General features: G+C 44.7%; 2 protein-coding genes across 4 annotated transcripts; both read right to left on the bottom strand.

The window, feature by feature from the left end:
• Positions 1-638: 638 nt before the first annotated feature.
• Positions 639-8,387, bottom strand: gpr61 (G protein-coupled receptor 61). The gene is made up of 2 exons (XM_077612417.1): positions 4,988-8,387; positions 639-3,018 (listed from the first exon to the last, which is right to left on the bottom strand). Exon 2 carries the CDS (start codon positions 2,860-2,862, stop codon positions 1,543-1,545), a length of 1,320 nt encoding a protein of 439 aa, XP_077468543.1. The 5' UTR covers positions 2,863-3,018; positions 4,988-8,387; the 3' UTR covers positions 639-1,542.
• A 141-nt stretch (positions 8,388-8,528) lies between these two features.
• On the bottom strand, positions 8,529-15,720 carry LOC144084110 (solute carrier family 35 member E2A). Of its 3 annotated transcripts, none has more exons than XM_077612420.1 (10): positions 15,623-15,720; positions 15,414-15,479; positions 14,056-14,445; positions 13,297-13,432; positions 12,456-12,583; positions 11,668-11,788; positions 11,544-11,597; positions 11,403-11,475; positions 10,497-10,642; positions 8,529-9,453 (listed from the first exon to the last, which is right to left on the bottom strand). In XM_077612420.1, the coding sequence occupies exons 3-10, from the start codon at positions 14,336-14,338 to the stop codon at positions 9,222-9,224; spliced, it is 1,173 nt and encodes a 390-aa protein (XP_077468546.1). In that variant the 5' UTR covers positions 14,339-14,445; positions 15,414-15,479; positions 15,623-15,720; the 3' UTR covers positions 8,529-9,221. The 3 variants fall into 3 exon arrangements, with proteins under 3 accessions (XP_077468546.1, XP_077468547.1, XP_077468545.1); XM_077612421.1 differs by lacking the exon at positions 15,623-15,720 and having other exon boundaries at positions 14,056-14,120; positions 14,222-14,445; positions 15,414-15,595; XM_077612419.1 differs by lacking the exon at positions 15,623-15,720 and having other exon boundaries at positions 15,414-15,595.
• Positions 15,721-17,501: the final 1,781 nt, after the last annotated feature.

Genomic DNA, 17,501 nt, shown 5'->3' with positions numbered 1-17,501 from the left:
ATAAACTTCCGGGCGACCAAAAGACCGAAGACCAAAAGACCGGCGACCAATCGACCGTGTACCGCGGCGACACGTGATACGGACGTGATTTTTCACAGGACGTCTACTACACGTTGTCGCAAAGGATTTTGACCGACGCGAGATGTTATAAAACGCTCCCGCCAAACAAGTGGAGCATTGTTGACCGGATTTCAATTAAAGTCCCACTACCGCTCCAGACCAAGCTTTACTCAATTCTATCATTTTTGGACGTGAGTGAGGAAAAAAACCCAAATTCGTACCTGTCAATTTATACATATATAATCCCAGATTTTATACATTTTCTGATCCCTTCAAATTGTATACGCCGTACAACAACTTTTGTACGAGTTCTTGATTCAGTTATTCCTGACTATGGACTAGTCCTGGAGAATGACCGGACGTTTCGTAGAAAGACGTTTGGTCCCCGGACGTTTGGTCCCCGGACGTTTGGTAGACCGGACGTTTGGTCCCCGGACGTTTGGTCCCCGGACGTTTGGTCCCCGGACGTTTGGTAGACCGGACGTTTGGTAGACCGGACGTTTGGTCCCCGGACGTTTGGTCCCCGGACGTTTGGTCCCCGGACGTTTGGTCCCCGGACGTTTGGTCGATCGGACGTTTGGTCCCCGGACGTTTGGTCCCCGGACGTTTGGTCGACCGGACGTTTGGTCCCCGGACGTTTGGTCCCCGGACGTTTGGTCGATCGGACGTTTGGTCCCCGGACGTTTGGTCCCCGGACGTTTGGTCCCCGGACGTTTGGTCGACCGGACGTTTGGTCCCCGGACGTTTGGTCCTCGGACGTTTGGTCCCCTGACGTTTGGTCCCCGGACGTTTGGTCCCCGGACGTTTGGTCGCCGGGTACGCTTGCTGTCAAATTATGAGAGAGAGAGACAGACAGTTTACTGTTGAAAGCGAGCAACCAGGTAATCTCTTGCTCTCAAAATTATAATCATGAGAGAGTGAGAGAGAGAGAGAAAAAGAGAGAGAGAGAGTCCATTCTACCAAACGTCCAGTCGACGCCCCGTCCGTTATACCAAACGTCCGGTTGACCAAACGTCCGGGGACCAAACGTCCGGGCGTTTGGTCGCCCAGGTGAATATAATTTTGAAAGCTGGTTTCAACAGTCGATATTTAGATATTAAACTCTCTTTCTCATGAATATAATTTTGAGAGCTGGTTTGAACAGTAAACTCTGTCATGTTGTCAAACGTCCGGCGACCAAATGTCCGGGCGACCAAACGTCCGGCGACCAAACGTTCGAGTACCGTCCTGGAGCGGTCTTGAGTACAACAAAGTGTCAATCGTTTTCAACTATGCGGAGGCAAACCGCTACGTTATTTTGGTGGCCCAATTTCGATAGTTGTGGGTCCGCTTGAGTCTGAAACAAATTTTTAGGAATACCCTTTGACGACGTTCTCTCATTTAACAACTCGTCGCGGGTGGGACTTTAAATGAACCCTGGACTCCAAATGTAAAGAGATCATTTGACGGAGACCGCCGCCACTCCGGTGCCGTTTTGCACTTTCAGTGTAAGACATTTGGTCGATTGTTCAGTATTTGCCGTTGTACCAACTCTGAGGTCTCCTCAAGAATCTGCCCGGGGACATGGAAGTCAGCCGGCGTGTTCCACGGAGCAGACGACTCCCGCGGGCCTTCGCGTCCCGTCTCCGCTCGACTGGCTCTGCCGTGAGAGTTCCGCAACTCCAGGTTGCACGCCGTGCCCTGGAGGAACTGCAAGAAGTTCTCCTCGATGGAGGCCTCGCGGCTGGGCAGCTGCTCGCCCTGACCCGATCCGGCGCGCTTGAATAGGCCGGCCAGGCGACGTCCCAGCTCCTCCCGAATCTGACGGTTGAGGTAGCCGTAGAAGAAGGGGTTGGAGGTGAAGCAGAAATACCCGATCCAGGTGACCGCGTTCTCCAAGCGGGCCAGCGAGGCCGGCGAGGCGTACGCGGCGGCCGAGTACAGATGGAAGGAGAAATACGGCAGCCAGCAGCAGACGAACTGGCCTCCCACCACCACCAGAATGGCCGCCACCTTCCCGCCGCCGAACGTCCCCCGGCGCCCGGCGGAGCGGCGACCGCCGCTGCAGGCCGACTCCGAGCGCGGCCGGGGCGCGTCGGTCCAAGTGGCGAGCGGGCCGCGCTGCGTGGCCGTAACTCGGGCCACCTTGAACATGTTGCAGTAGACTAAGAGTATAATAAAGAGGGGGCACAGGAAATAGAGGAAGGCGAAGAAGACCATGAAGAGTAGGCGGGCGGTCCCGCCGCCCTCCCAGTGGAGGGAGCAGTGCGGCGGCGCGGGACCCCCGCCCCGCTCGCCTTGGAGCAGCCATCCCAGGAAAGGCAGCGAGGACATGACCACGGCTTTGGTCCAGACCCCCGCCAGGACCAGGGCCACCACCCCCAGGGTCATCTTGACTTCGTGGCGCATGGGGTGCACGATGTAGTAGTAGCGTTCCACGTTGATGGCGCAGATGGTGAGGATGGCGGCGCTCAGCAGGCAGACGCTCAAGCACAGGTAGCTTCGACACAGGGCGCCGTCGGCCGACAGGCCGTCGGGCGCCATGCCCAGGGGCATCAGCACCAGCGCCGCCAGCAGGTCCACCGAGCACAGGTGGAAGACGAAGGCGAACTTGCGCAAGTGCGGCGATTTGCAGATGACGATCATCACGGCCAGGTTGCCCGCCACGGCCAGGACGTCCATGAGGAGCATGGCGCAGAGAGCCAGGGAGCGGTTCACGTCCACTCCGGCCGGGCCGGCGTCGGAGGCGTTCGACGGCGCCGAGGACGGCGGTCTGGATACGGAAGCGTTCCGGGGGGGACTCGCCGAGACCAGGTGCTCCATGAGGGGGCGGGGCCGGGAGGGGAGAGTCCGCTGAGCGTCACGGGCTCATCGCCCATCCTTCCCTTCCCGCGGAGAAGCTCGGGAAATTGATTTTTTCCGTGGCCGTTGGACTTAACGTATTCTCAATGAACTTCTCGCCGTTTCGACTTTCTGGATCTGAAAGAAAAGATTTGGTATTTTCATTTACGGGAAGAAAATAGCGTGTGCGGTCGATTGGTCGCCGGTCTTTTGGTCGCCGGTCTTTTGGTCGCCGTCTTTTGGTCGCCGTCTTTTGGTCGCCGTCTTTTGGTCGCGGTGTTTTGGTCGCGGTGTTTTGGTGGCGGTGTTTTGGTGGCGGTCTTTTGGTCGCCGGTCTTTTGGTCGCGGTCTTTTGGTCGCGGTCTTTTGGTCGCGGTCTTTTGGTCGCGGTCTTTTGGTCGCGGTCTTTTGGTCGCGGTCTTTTGGTCGCAGTGTTTTGGTCGCCGGTCTTTTGGTCGCCGGTCTTTTGGTCGCGGTCTTTTGGTCGCCCGGACCGCGACAACGGGCGACCAAAAGACCGTCGCCAAAACAAGGTAAAACAACACGGTCTCCGCATCATTAAAAGCCAACAATGGCCATGAGCAGTTTCACTGAGCCGACGTGTGAGTGGAGAAGAGTTTGTATGTATACATGCGTTGTCCCTTTAAGAAGCTACGTCAGTCAGAGTCTTAACAAGTTCTCCAACAAAAAACAATAAAAGTCAGGGAAATTTGGAGCTTTTCTTTAGCCTAATAATTAATAGGGCATTAAGTATGACAAAATAGTAATTGGCAGTTTGTATTCAGGGAATTTGAGCAACGATTTAAATGGTAATTATCAGTAACCTTTCGGGCCACCAAAAGACCGGCGACCAATCGACCGACCGTGTACCGAAAATAGCGCCGATGCCGATATTTGGGACGCAAACGTTCCCGAACAAGACAAAGACTTCATGTGCTGCGTTCTTTTTAATCGCCTAATAAGGGGAATTGCAATCATTAATAAGAGGAGCAATTGGCCCTGGTTGACAAATATGCATTAAGACTAAAAAAAATACATCCAATCTGAAATATCTTTGTGTTGTCTGTATCAATTGGAATTCCAGTTGATTTTACGGTTGATTTCAAGCAGCAAAGTGAAGGATCATCTCACACGACCTGGCCGTTGCGCCGTGTTTACGCTTCTAAAGTCGCACGCGCCGTAAAAGTTGTGGAACGAGCCCAAAGACTCTGGTACATTTCCATATGCCGCGCACCTGCATGGGCGCGTTTTTCCATCCGGCGTGCTAGCGAGGCGCCTGTTCTTTTCCTGCCCACATGTACCTAGCTAGCGTCACAATAACAGTAGGTCAAAAGGTTACGGTCACCTTCAACCTAATTAAACAGGGTAAAAACAACATCTCAACTGGGTGGCAAATGTAGTGTTGCTCTCAGAAGAGCATTTTTTGGTTTGTTTGCTATTAATTGTGAACGTAGCAAAATAGATACTCTTCTTATAGCTAGCAAGTTAAATCAAGGACGCTAATAGTGTATGACGGCCCACTGGTTAGCTGGTTAGTGCATTGGGGGTTCAATCCTGGGTCAGGAGTGGAGTTTGCATGTCCTTTTCCATCCCACATCCCAAAAACATGGATGCTAGGCTAGCTGGTTTGAAAACTCTAGGTATGAGTATGATTGGTTGTTTGTCTCTTTGTGCCTTTTGATTGGCAGGCCATCGATTCAGGGTGTCCCAGATATGCTCCCCGTAGTCAGCTGGGATAGATTTCAGCACCCCCCGCGACCCTTGAGAGGTTAAGCGGTTCATAAAATGAATGAATGGTCAAACCACACCTTTTGGAGAATTGCCAAATGAAAATATTAACAAAAATGTATCAAACTTCAAATTCAATGAGGCAAAAGTGGCTGCCAATGGAAAACCACGTCACTTGATCCTACGAGCAAGGCACTTTAAGGTCAAAACCAATGTTATTCTCTCCCACTACAAGTTCCAAAATCAAACTAAAAAAACAAACATTCATTTAATCATCCGCCTCAACCAAAATCTCTCTATTTTTTGCCCCCATACGACCAAAAACACACTTCATTCACAGAATAGGAGTGTGTGTGTGACAATAAAATGCGTAACATACCTCAGTCTGGAGAGAGCGTCTCGCTCTTGTGCAGGTTGACAGTCAACGTTAATTCACACACGCACACATCCATCAACACAACAGCCGTGCAGTCTTCGGCATGGTGGTAGAAAGAGAAGAGTGTGATGCTCCTGTCTCACCTGGCCTCTTTCATCTAGTCATCGTCTCCTACTGTAACTCTGAGCGCCCGTCTAGTTCCTCCAAACGCACGCACACAAACACACACACACACACACACACACACACACAGTTTTGGCTTTAGTAGGTGCCTAAGGGCAACTGCAGAAGCATGCTGAGCTGAGAAGCAGGGTGGGTGGGCAGGCAGGCAGACAGGAGACACCCAATCTCACATTATGTACTCTACTGGGTCCTAGTGCCTCAACATCACTAAATTAATGACTTTTCTCAGTTGGAAATGGAAAGTACCGTATTTTCCGAACTATAAGGCGCATCTTCAATGAATGGCCAACCTGAAAAGTTGGTCCATATACTATAAGGCGCACCAGATTATAAAACACAGTAGTAGTTGTGGTGGGGGTGGCAGTGGTGGTAGTAGAAAACTAACTATTGCACAAAGGGCCGCAGTGGGTGCGGATTTTCATTGCAACCCATAATTAGGACCTGTTTTTACCAAGCTGGTGTGCTGCAAATGGAATCAGTGGAGTGCAGTCAGGTGCTTCTTGTTTTCTGCAGAAATGTTATTGGTTAAAGTGTCCGTGCTGGATCGGTTGCTGCACCCATAGAGGCCCTTGAGGACCAGTTTGCCCACCCCTGCACTAGATGGCGCTGTAGTAGTAGTAGAAGAATTAGTAGTACTAGTGGTAGTAGTGGTAGTGGGAGTAGTAGTAGTAGAAGTAGTAGTAGTAGTAGTAATAGTAATAGAAAAATTAGTAGTACTAGTGGTAGTAGTGGGAGTAGTAGTAGTAGAAGTAGTAGTAATAGTAGTAGAATAAAAATTTGTTGTGGTAGTGGTAGTAGTAGAATAATTAGTAGTGGTAGTAGTAGTGGTAGTAGTAGTAGTAGTGGTAGTAGTAGAATAATTAGTAGTGGTAGTAGTAATAGTGGTAGTGGTAGTAGTAGTAGTAGTAGTAGTATTGGTAGTGGTGGTAGTGGTAGTAGTAGTAGTGGTAGTGGTAGTAGTGGTAGAATAATTAGTAGTGGTAGTGGTAGTACTAATAGTGGTAGTGGTAGTAGTAGTAGTAGTGGTAGTGGTAGTACTAATAGTGGTAGTGGTAGTAGTAGTAGTAGTAGTAGTGGTAGTGGTAGTAGGGGTTGTGTTATACAACCACTAGATGGAGATGTAGTATGGGCGTGTGTTATGCAACCACTAGATGGAGCTGTGCAAAAGGGAATTAATCATTTCAATGTGGTCATCATTTGGTAATGAAGGGTAATCATTTTCTTATCTTTGTCCATACATACATTAAATGTATTACATTCATATGCATAATTCCATGCCTTTAACAGCAAAAGACATCAAATTCAACTGGCAACACAATAACCTATACACTAATAAACAAGAAGAGCAAACCAATTGGAGGCATGAGTGATTTAAATACAGGCACAAAAAATACACCGGAGGGAAAAGGTAACTAAGGGGTTTCCAGCAGGTGTACATCCTAGCCTTTACCGCCCCCTGCTGCCGGGGTTCCATCACTACGACAGAAGGCTTGAATCCACGAGTATGCTAACCGATAGCAAAAAAGCCATTCGCATACAAGGGCTAAAAACTTGTTTATTCAGTAACCTTGGAATCAAGTGACAAGAACACAATAGCTCCCAAACGGCGGCCGCTAAAGGATAACAGTTGCTATCATACAGCATTAGAACAGTCCCGAGTAACAAAATGGATGCTTTAATAGGGTTACGACACAAACGGGAAATGAAATCAGAACGCTCGTGTAAGCTTACGTTGCGTGCATGCGTGTCCTGTGACTGCACTCGTGTCTGTTGCGCTACAGAAATAGCCCATCCGTACTCAATCACAGGAGGGAAGTAACATGGTTTCCATGGAAACACTGATTTCGGCCTTCCTGCGTGCACATATTACGCTCTCACCCACAGCGGTTACATTATACCAGGGGTATGGGAACCTATGAGTGTGTGTTAGAGTGTTCCGTTAGCTTAGCATGCCTTTTTTTTTTAGATATGGGAGGAAATCGAGGTACCCGGAGAAAACCCACGTAAGCCCAGGAAGATTTTGAAAAAAACTCCACACAGGAAAGACTGGATCTGGGATTGAACCTTCGATGCGCCTACCACTTGGCCACTTTAATCCTAAATTGTTTTTGTTTTTTTTCTAAAGTTTTTTAACAATGTTGTTAAAGACATTTTGTACTTTACCATACGTGTTGAAATGACAGAAAATGCACACTTTTTCATGTACAGTGGTAACTCATGGTACGACGAAAATTTCGATCGAATAATTCGCTCACGATACGATCAAAATTTCGATCGAATAATTCGCTCGCGATACGATCAAAATTCCGAGATGCGACTAAGCCAGGTGGCCATGACATGAGAGGCTGTTTATCATTGTAGCGCATTGTAGTCTTTTTTTGCCGCATCTCTTTCGTGTATAACTACGAGAACTGAACGATTTATTCAGACGGGTTTCGACCAGGAAACGTGCATGCACGGGCAAAAAGAGGCCTTTCTGGGTCATGAAGTATACTCGTGCACACAACACCGATTGCCAATGGCACCCTTTCTCAGAATAAAACTTCATTACCCACAATCAATACGTACGTGGGTAGGCTATTGCATTTCCTGTTTTCGCCCTGGCCTGTTAGCTCCCGTTGGCGGAGCGATCGTTAATTCAAGACTAGTACTTCTCGTTGGCAAGTGGTCGTGTGTTATACTATTGTGAGGACATCTGTGTGCATTATTTTCGGAATATTTTGAAGGGAATACGTACAACAGCAAACAGCCCATCGATAGCGAACGTGATGGTGGAGGCGTGGCAAACAACTAACCTGGCCAGAACGAAGGTAAAAAAACATTAAAACAAAATTAGAATTCAGTTTTGTGTAAAGTTACATTAAACATATGTTTGAGTGTGTCTGTATATATTAATCCAAGTTAATTTAAATGTGTTTGTTCAGTTAAGAGTGCATTGTCGTGGAAAGTCCCCCGGAGAACCCCCCGCCCGCTCTGTGCGTCTCACTCTCCCGTCGGCGAAATCCGCCCAATTTTAGTTATATTAAACACATTTTATTACTATTAAACCACTAGTTATGTGTTACTTTGTTAAGAAACAAAACAATTTTTCCAATCCAATATCCTGTTTTTAGTGTTTTTTCAGAGGGTTGGAGCGAATTAATTTGTTTTTAATTTGTTTCAAATGGGAAACGTTCGCTCGAGTTACGAAAAGCTCGACATATGATCTCAGTCCCGGAACGGATTAAGATCGTATGTTGAGGTACAACTGTATTTGTACTTTCTACTTATACCAAAAGCAGTAGAATCTGGTTTTGCATGTCACCAATTTCCAATGTAAATGGAGCATGGCGAGTACGGAAACTGATTCCGAAATCTGATGTGGAAAACAAAAAGTGCTTTTATTGAGATTGCAATGTACATTTTAATAAAAAAACATGTGATTCACAAGTTAACTTTAACATGGTTTTTTTTTCAACACATTGGCTGCCATTGACAGCAACAAATATCCATTCAATTTTAGCTGGGAGGGCTGATCGCCATCATTAAAGTGGTCATAAAGAGAAAAAAAATTAAAAAAAAGAATACAGTCTTTTTTGATAGCACAATGTCACTGGTTCCCTGGCAATATCTCTCATTGGTCAGAGCAAAATCACAAGAACAAACCCAAATCGTTCCCATGGAATAATTTTCGGAATGACTTCTTTTGAAATGATTGATTGTCACTTCCAACGAAACCTCCGATTTGAGTCCAAAGATTTCTCCCCAAAAAACAAGAACAAACACGTATGCAACTTTTGTCCGTGGAATCTCTATCGCTTGCTGAAACGAACAATTGGGAAGGAAACGGACTGGCTGCCATTGACCGCGATAGACGTCAAGTCAGTTTGGACTGGGAGGGCTGGCAGTCATCATAGTGGTTGAGTACAAACCAAAATAGATGCAAAAAATGTTCCGCGGGAGTAACAAAGGCTTCACCTTTGAATAAGAATCCCTCCCTGCACCGGATCGTACCTGAAAATTTGGGATGGCGATCCACCCTCCTTTACTGGAACGGCTTCTAAATGCGGAGTCGTTAGTGAGACTGCGGGCCACGTTGGACGTCCTGTTCCTCCGCTTGTAGTTTGCGCTTCTGCTGGGCCGCCACGGCCTCCAAGCGTTGGCGCTGGGCGCGCCTGGCCTCGTTGTACAAGAAAACGCCCGCCAAGACCAGGACGGTGCCGGTGGCGCTGAGCATGGTCACCTGGTTGCCGAAGACGAGGACGCTCAACCACACGGACAGGGCGTGCTTCACCGTGCTCGCCACGCTGGGGAAGACAGGCTTAACAATTGACTACCAAAATAGTTTTTGTTCATTAATTTGATCATCGATCAGTCAATAAATCATGGCAGCATTTGTAGAATTTGGAACTGAGATGGCGCCGTTCACGCGGGAGCCAGTGGCAGTAGCTCTGTACACTTGTGTTTTTCGTCTTTTACAGCCCTATCTTTTTTTTAATTACATTTTAATATTTCTTAATACATCCCTTTTTACTTTACTTTGTACTTTATACTTTTTACTTTAATGTTTTTACAACTTTCTTTGTTCTGTTAGCCTGGCTTTTTTCTGCCACTTCTTTTTTAGTAACCATCAGCCATGCCTACGCTGTCACACACATGGGACTAGCTGTTACAATACACAGCAGAAGAAGAAACACAGTGCCGCTGGAAATTCGGAGCTGGACAAAAGTGCCAGGAGAAGAAGCAACACTTCTGACCAACCATTCCATCATGGGATAAGATGGAAGAGCTGTCGACGCTTACCAGCAACGGAGTCGAGGGGTTCTACTCTGCTACTGTTGTCTTCAGCTCCAGACTACTGAGGAACTGTGCGGATAAGCTTGGAAGAGTGACTCTGCATATTCTCTACCTCGGTCACAGTCTGCAGAAGTTCCCCATCTTGTGGAAGACTTCCTGTGTGTTGTGCCAGTTTTTGTCCAACTTTACAACGTCTTTTTGAGTCTGTATCCGTCTTTGCTACGGCAACCAAGATGGTGCCGCTCAAGTGGCAGCCGGTGGCGGCAGTTCCGTCCACTCTTGCTCGTTTGGTGTTTTTGCTGCTTTTCTGTCTTAATGATTTGATTTGGTGATTCTTAATGATCTCATTTACTTTGATTTGCTTTGTACTTTGTGCTTGTGCTTTGTTGTTCTGTCTAATCACCCTCTGCTACTGTCACAATGAAATTTCCCCAATACGGGATGAATAAAGTTATCCAATCCAATGTCTTAAAACAGTCTAATCTTATGTAAAAGCCTCACTTTTTAATAAAATAAAAATGATGACTGTATTATGATTTTATGAAGTACATACCTAAAAGTAACGGGAGAAATGCGTCCCATTAGAGCGTAGGCGGTGACACTCTGCAGGTGAAAGAGGCCACCGTTGAAAAGCAGCAACATGACGATATCCTGACTCAAGGCGAAGCTCGGACCGCCCTTCTCAGTCGCTGGCGTTTCCTGCAAAAGGGAGACAAAATTCCTACGATGTACAGGAAGTCCTTGGGTTGCAGCTTGTACGCCATTAAAACCTTGCACCATAGTTTCTGCTTAGTTAGCGCCGAGTGCTCGTCTACCTTTGTGTGCCGGGAGTATATTTGCCTTTTCCCTGCTGATTTTGTCACATTAGGCTCCCAAAAGAAAAAAAACCTGGATTTTCTCAATTCAGGCAAAAAAATAAAAATTGCAATGGAAATGAAGTGTACTGCCCTAAAAAGCACTTAGCACTTCCTGTATATCATGTACCGTATTCTCTTGCATATTAGCCATCTTCGCGTATAAGCCGCACCCTTAAAAATGCCTTAAAATAGTTGAATTTCATAATTTCTCGCGTATAAGCCGCCCACTGATTCACAATTTTCACCTCCATATTCATGGTTTTAATAGGCAGTACAAATGTGTTACTTTGAAGGGAAAATCTCAAGTTTTTTAACATTTTATGCCAGATAAGTTTTTTTTCTTGAATTTCATTCATAGACATCAAAATAAGTTTGGCGTTTTTTCGGTTTATCTTTTCTCTATTTTGAAATAAATAACCGTATTGGCCGCATTATCTTGCGTTATGGCGTTTCGTCTTTGTCACCTAGCAGTTTCGTGTATGTTGTCTTTTTATGCGCATATAAGCCGTACCCTCGATTCAGTCATCTTTTTTTAGCAACAAATATGGCGTATATGCGATAAAATATGGTAAGTGTAAGGTGGAATTTATTAATTGACCTACCAAAAGAAAAATCCAGGCTGGGATAAGCATGATGATTGCCGCTGCACTGGTATAAAATTGCAGTTCTGGAGGGCTGGAAGCAAGAATAAATACAATTTTCTCTGGTACGCTCAGAGACTTTGCGCTTTTCTGTCTTTATACCTGAACTTGTACGTCTCACCGCACAGCAGTTTCTTGGAGAAGACATTCTGCAAACTGCAATGGGAGGGAAAGTGTCAAGGGGGCGCCGTTGAGGCAGTCTGGGACGGCGGGAGAGCGACCGTACCAGTCCATGATGTTGGTGGAGAGAGCGGCGGAAAAGCCCAGCAAGTTGAAGCTAAGCTCGGAGGCCGTGCAGAGCGCCAGGCCCGCCATGACGGGGAACAACGACAGATTCACCCACAGGCCTGCGTTACAAAAAGGAGGTCGTGGGAAACACATTGGCGCCAATCTCGAGTCCAGGCGAGACTTGACAACTAGCCGAAACTACGCACTACTTTGGAATTGACGGTAAAGGTAAGATATGGAACTGACAACCATTTTGATCATTGAGAGATGATGTTAACCAATATATTGTCCAAATCTTCTTTGTAGTAATTTATTTTCTGGACTATTAGTCGCATTTTTTTTACAGTTTGATGGAAATGAGACTAATAGTCAAGTGCGACTTATATATGTATTTTTCTCTCTCTCACCACTGACAGCCAGTTATGTTTTTATTTTATAGCTATAGTTATCTGCAAAAACTGTTCTGTTAACAGATGCCTATTTAGCCTGCTGTTCTCCATTTTATTATTACAATGACGTGTTTGTTCGTAGTTTCTAAACAAACAAAATTATTGCCGTACAAAAGATGCGACCTTTACCCCCATTTGCATTTTTTTCTCCTCTTCATTGTGAGGATTGTGTTTATAGTCCGAAAAACACAGCAAATATCCTTATTTTATTCTTTTTTTAGATGTTTACAATTTATTTTAAGTTAATATTCTGTATTTCATACATTGTAAGTTATTTTATTATATTTCATGTATTAAAAATACTTTTAAAGAGTCTGAAAAAAGAATATGTAATTACCTGTGTACTCTCCAAGAATAAGTCTGGACATAATGACTGTAAAAATAGGAGCCGAGCTCTTCACCGTCTCCGCAAAAGACACCGCCACGTTCTTCAAGCTCACCAAACCCAAGACCACAGTGGTGAACCTGCAAAACAGGCAGAAAAGTTTAATGGCACTAAGGCATGATCAATAAGAATGAAGGAAAACTGCACACGTGCTGAATTGGAGGCAGCAAAATCTTACTATTTAAGGGAAATTCATAGCCCTTTACAGTAATCCCTCGAATATTGCAGTTAATGTCGTGTGCGGTCGATTGGTCGCCGGTCTTTTGGTCGCGGTCTTTTGGTCGCCCCGACCGCAACAACGGGCGACCAAAAGACCGACGACCAAAAGACCACGACCAAAAGACCGGCGACCAATCGACCGACGACCAAAAGACCGACGACCAAAAGACCGACGACCAATAGACCGACGACAAAACAAGGTAAAACAACACGTCTATGCATCAATAAAAGCCAACAATGGCCATGAGCAGTTTCACTGAGCCGACGTGTGAGTGTATAAGAGTTTGTATGTACATGCGTTTTCCCTTTAAGAAGCTACGTCAGTCAGGGTCTTAACAAGTTCTCCAACAAAAAACAATAAAAGTCCGGAAAATTTGGAGCTTTTCTTTAGCCTAATAATTAATAGGGCATTAAGTATGACTAAATAGTAATTCTCAGTTTGTATTTAGGGAATTTGAGCAACAATTTAAATGGTAATTATCAATAACCTTCCGGGTGACCAAAAGACCGGCGACCAATCGACCGTGTACCGTGAATGTAGACCAGACATGGCCGCGATAGTCGAAAAAGTCACCTCATCAGTCCGACGAAGAGCATGATCATGATGAAGTTGGGCGGATACTCGTTCCGAGACTTGTGCTGATAAAGGCAACAGGGCACAAACATCTTAAGGAAGCCAATGACGGTGGTGGAGAGCATCTGAACCGCACCTGGCCAGAAAAAGAAAAGGACCCACTTATGTGTTTAAAAAATTCCACTCTGTGATATATCGCCATATTGCATTCTTATTAATTCAAAATCTGTCTGTATCAATCTTTAAATGTGTGTGTCTGGTGGAAATAAACAATAAGCAACTGCACTTCCACTTGCGTCCACTAGTGAGCCCTAGTCAGCCTGGAATGTAGTAATCGTGCATGAACTTTTTTTCCCCCTCTTCAATGCTGAGTCCTAGTAGCAAGAGTGGCTTCCACTTATGAGTTTCAGCTTGGATTTTCACATTTTTATGAACTAATTAATAGCAGAAAAAATCACAACAAAGTGAATTTGCAATAAGTGAGGTCGCGATAATCGAGGGATGACTGTAGTAGTAGTATTCATCCACTAGATGGAGATGTAGTAGAAGTGGTTAGGAGTTGTGTTATACAACAGCTGTGCTAAAGGTAATTTCATACAATGATTCACCAATATCGATCCATATGCAAGACACAGTGCCGCTTTTTGACAAAATTGCAGTCTTTTAGTTGGGCCTCATACTAATCGGGATCGAATCGTGACACAAATCGTATCGCCAGAAATGAAACGCCATCACGTCCCATTCTTTTTATCACCTTACCCAGCATGCTCGGCTGCCCCTCCAGCAGCGACAGGATGTATTTGTTGAGGAAGAGCGTGCAGAAGCTGAAGAAGAACCAGAGGCTCAAGTAGGCGAGGGAGCGGCGGTTCAAGACCCCCGATCCGGCCTTGATGACGGTGGTCTCGGTGACGGTGATCTTCAGCACCTGGTCGCTGGGCAGGCTCTCGCTGCGAGCCAGCACTATTCGTTCCTGACGGGCGCGGCGAGGGAACAGAAAGCGCCAGAGAGAACGCCCGCTGCTTTTCCACCCGTCGCCCGCCATCGCCCCCGCTGCCCGGGAGGCGCCAGATGAAGGGTCCGGGTGGTTTCGGCTCGGTCATGTGGTGGTGTTCGCTCGAGCTTGCTTCAAAGTCATTCTGGCGTCGATGCCTGCGACACACGGCGGGGATCAACGTTCCAATTAAACTCGTTTGTTTACTTTGGCGCAGGCACTTTGCTTATTCTAATACTATGTTTCGTGGTAGTCGTCAGGGAGGGATGTTGAACTTTTGGTCGCGGGCCACGTCATAATTACTATCATTCAGAGTGCTCCTATGTTTGCCAACTAGACTGCCAGAATTATTCGACTAATGCATTGACAGCTATTCTGATGGTCAATAGATCATATATAGACAAACATTTGAACAAATCATTTTTATCCCTAGTAAATATTCCCCTATATTTGGAGGGTTTTTTTTGTCAAAAAGGAAAAATACTAAATATACTATTATTTATTTGTCTGTGTAAAAAAATACAATGAAAAAATAGTAAGCAGTACGTTTGAATTATTTTTTTAATAGATAATTGTAATTCTAATATTTTTTTGGTTTTAAATAGGAGGAAAACTATTTTTCAAGTGGTTTGGGGATTTTTTTTATTGCAATCTTTTTCCAAAAAAGGGGGTTAAATTTAAAAAAAAAAATCTTTGAGTTGTATTTATCATAAATCTCTGTCAATACATCTACACATTACACACATTTCTGACTACAGTTGTGCATATTGGTGACTCGAATTACATAATATTATACCGGAATTACCCCAATTATGACTGCAATTACACATTTTGACTCGGACTAAACAAATTAAGACTCGAACGACACAATTATTGACTCGACTGACCCATTTTTCACTCGAACGGCACACATCTTGACTCGAATAACGTTTTTTGATTCAGAATACGAATTTGTGACTACCGGTCCACATTCCCAGATACTTTTGCTACAACAATACCACCACAATATTCAATGAAACACAACAAAAACGCTACCATAAATATTACGCACGAGTCAATTCCGCTGACAGTCCACAGGAAAAAAAGACATATATTAGCAAATCACGTTGGGAAAACAGAATCTTACCACTAAAACGAGCCGCCCGCAGGTCGCAAAGCTAGCAGGAAGTTGCACGTTGACGTTAGCTAGCTGCTGCAACGTGGGGCGCAAAGGTGCAGAGTGATGATAAAAAACGATAGCCAAGCATTCAAATCACCGTAAATGGCAGAAGAGGACATTGTATTGTGTGAGGCAACACTTCATCATAACAAATAACAAACATGCGCTAATCTCACCACGACATTCTTATCAGTGTGCCGGACTTTTGGACGCACTGGTAGCCGTGGTTATGGAAGACAAGAAGGCACCTTCAAAGTAAAACGCGACCGTCAAACGTTGGTCATCTTTTTGCTGAAATTGAAAGAGATTTGTGAAATTATTTAGTTTTAATTGCATTTTAGGCAATTGGTTGGGGATATTGTTTTTCTTTGGGGTCTGGTAATAAACTTGATCTGAGATAATCGTGCTTTTATTTGGTGAACAGATGCGTTTATTCTGGGGATTAAACAATTAAACTTGACAAGATATTGTAGCGTCCACTCGGAGAAGTTAAAGATTCAAGGCTCGGTGGTTAAAATGTGAGTCGGTGGTGTAAGCAACTGGCGGCCATTTTGCGTCAGAGTATTTATCTATCTATACTTCAGCCAACGATGTGTTCATGTTCTATCGTAATTTTAATTTACGATGCGTGCAACTTTATCAACTCATTTTGTAAAGGCAGTTCACAATTTGGGAAACAAATTGGCCCAATGTATCAAATGATGTAATGTCAAAAGATGAAGGACAAAAAATGAAGATGGAGTTGGACGTGCGACAAATTTAAACACAAAGCATCACTTTACGAGCTTCTCTGGTCGGCAATACTTCAAGTAACGTTTGAGTAAAATGAGAAGAAACCATTCTTATTTTTCATATATTCTTTCTGTGACATTTTATTTATTGTGCTGGGCTCATAAGTGGGGAAAAACAGTATACTATATACATCTGACTGAGATTCGGTTGAAAATAACGACATAACCTGGTTATGACGACCTCTTGTGGACATTAGAGTGCGAAACGTCCACGATAAAGATTTCAAAGTCATCTAAAGTCAAATAATAACACTACTAAATTGCCAAAAACATCTCAATGTTCATGCAATATCTTGTTTGATTGCATACAATCCTGCCTGTTCATATGAATGTTATGTATAGGTCAATGCTAGAAGAAAATGAGTTTCAGCCACAAACCTGACACACAAGTTCACCTTCATTGGCTTGCCAAGTGTTGACAGTTTAATACTTGAAATAGTTCCTCGGGTCAAGTGCAAGTTCCATGTTTAATGCCAATCAGTGAAATATTTTAACAATCTAAAAACGTAATTGTATGTGTTGGCTTCTGCAATTCTGGTCTTGTGTGTTACAGCACTGAGTAAAGTAGGTCAAAAGAATAAAAAGTATCTACAATGAGGCAAATGTGTGTTTTTGGGGTCTATTTTTTATCTAATTTTGGTCTATTTGGCCTATAAAATGTCAAAAAATGACAAAGGGTTTCTGCACTTTATATTTGATTACTTTTAGAATTTGTCACTACACATTTTCTTTCATTTTAAAGATTTTTTTAGCCATTAACTTACAGCTATATTTGACATGGGGATTTTGGTTCCTATGCTATTGATTAGGGCAGCTAACCCACGTGTTAACCATCTAACAATGGTGTATTTTACTGCTGTTTAGCCCAATAAACAACCCGAATCATTCCCTACGTATCATCTGTCACTTGGTCAAAGTAGCCTTGGGGAAAATATTCGAATTAAACAACACAATACATTACTTACCGGCTCCTGCACTTTCTTGTATGTCTCCAGTTCACTAAATTCATCCCACGGTCGGACCGAGAAAAAAATAGAGGCTTTTATCGGCAGTGTTTGTGTTGTTGCAGTTTCCTGCACAACACACGAACAATTTTTCGATAAAGCAATTGTATTTGTTGGGGAAGAAAACAACTAAAATGCTGGCCCCACAGTAATGAAACTAAATGGAAAAGGACATAGTGTGCAAAGCGTGTGCGGTCGATTGGTCGCCGGTCTTTTGGTCGCGGTCTTTTGATCACCCCGACCGCGACAACGGGCGACCA

The sequence above is a fragment of the Stigmatopora argus genome, chromosome 1 (assembly GCF_051989625.1).
Source record: "Stigmatopora argus isolate UIUO_Sarg chromosome 1, RoL_Sarg_1.0, whole genome shotgun sequence".
Taxonomy (NCBI): domain Eukaryota; kingdom Metazoa; phylum Chordata; class Actinopteri; order Syngnathiformes; family Syngnathidae; genus Stigmatopora; species Stigmatopora argus.
Note: the sequence above shows the minus strand (reverse complement) of the source record. Positions and strands in the feature narration are given on the sequence as shown.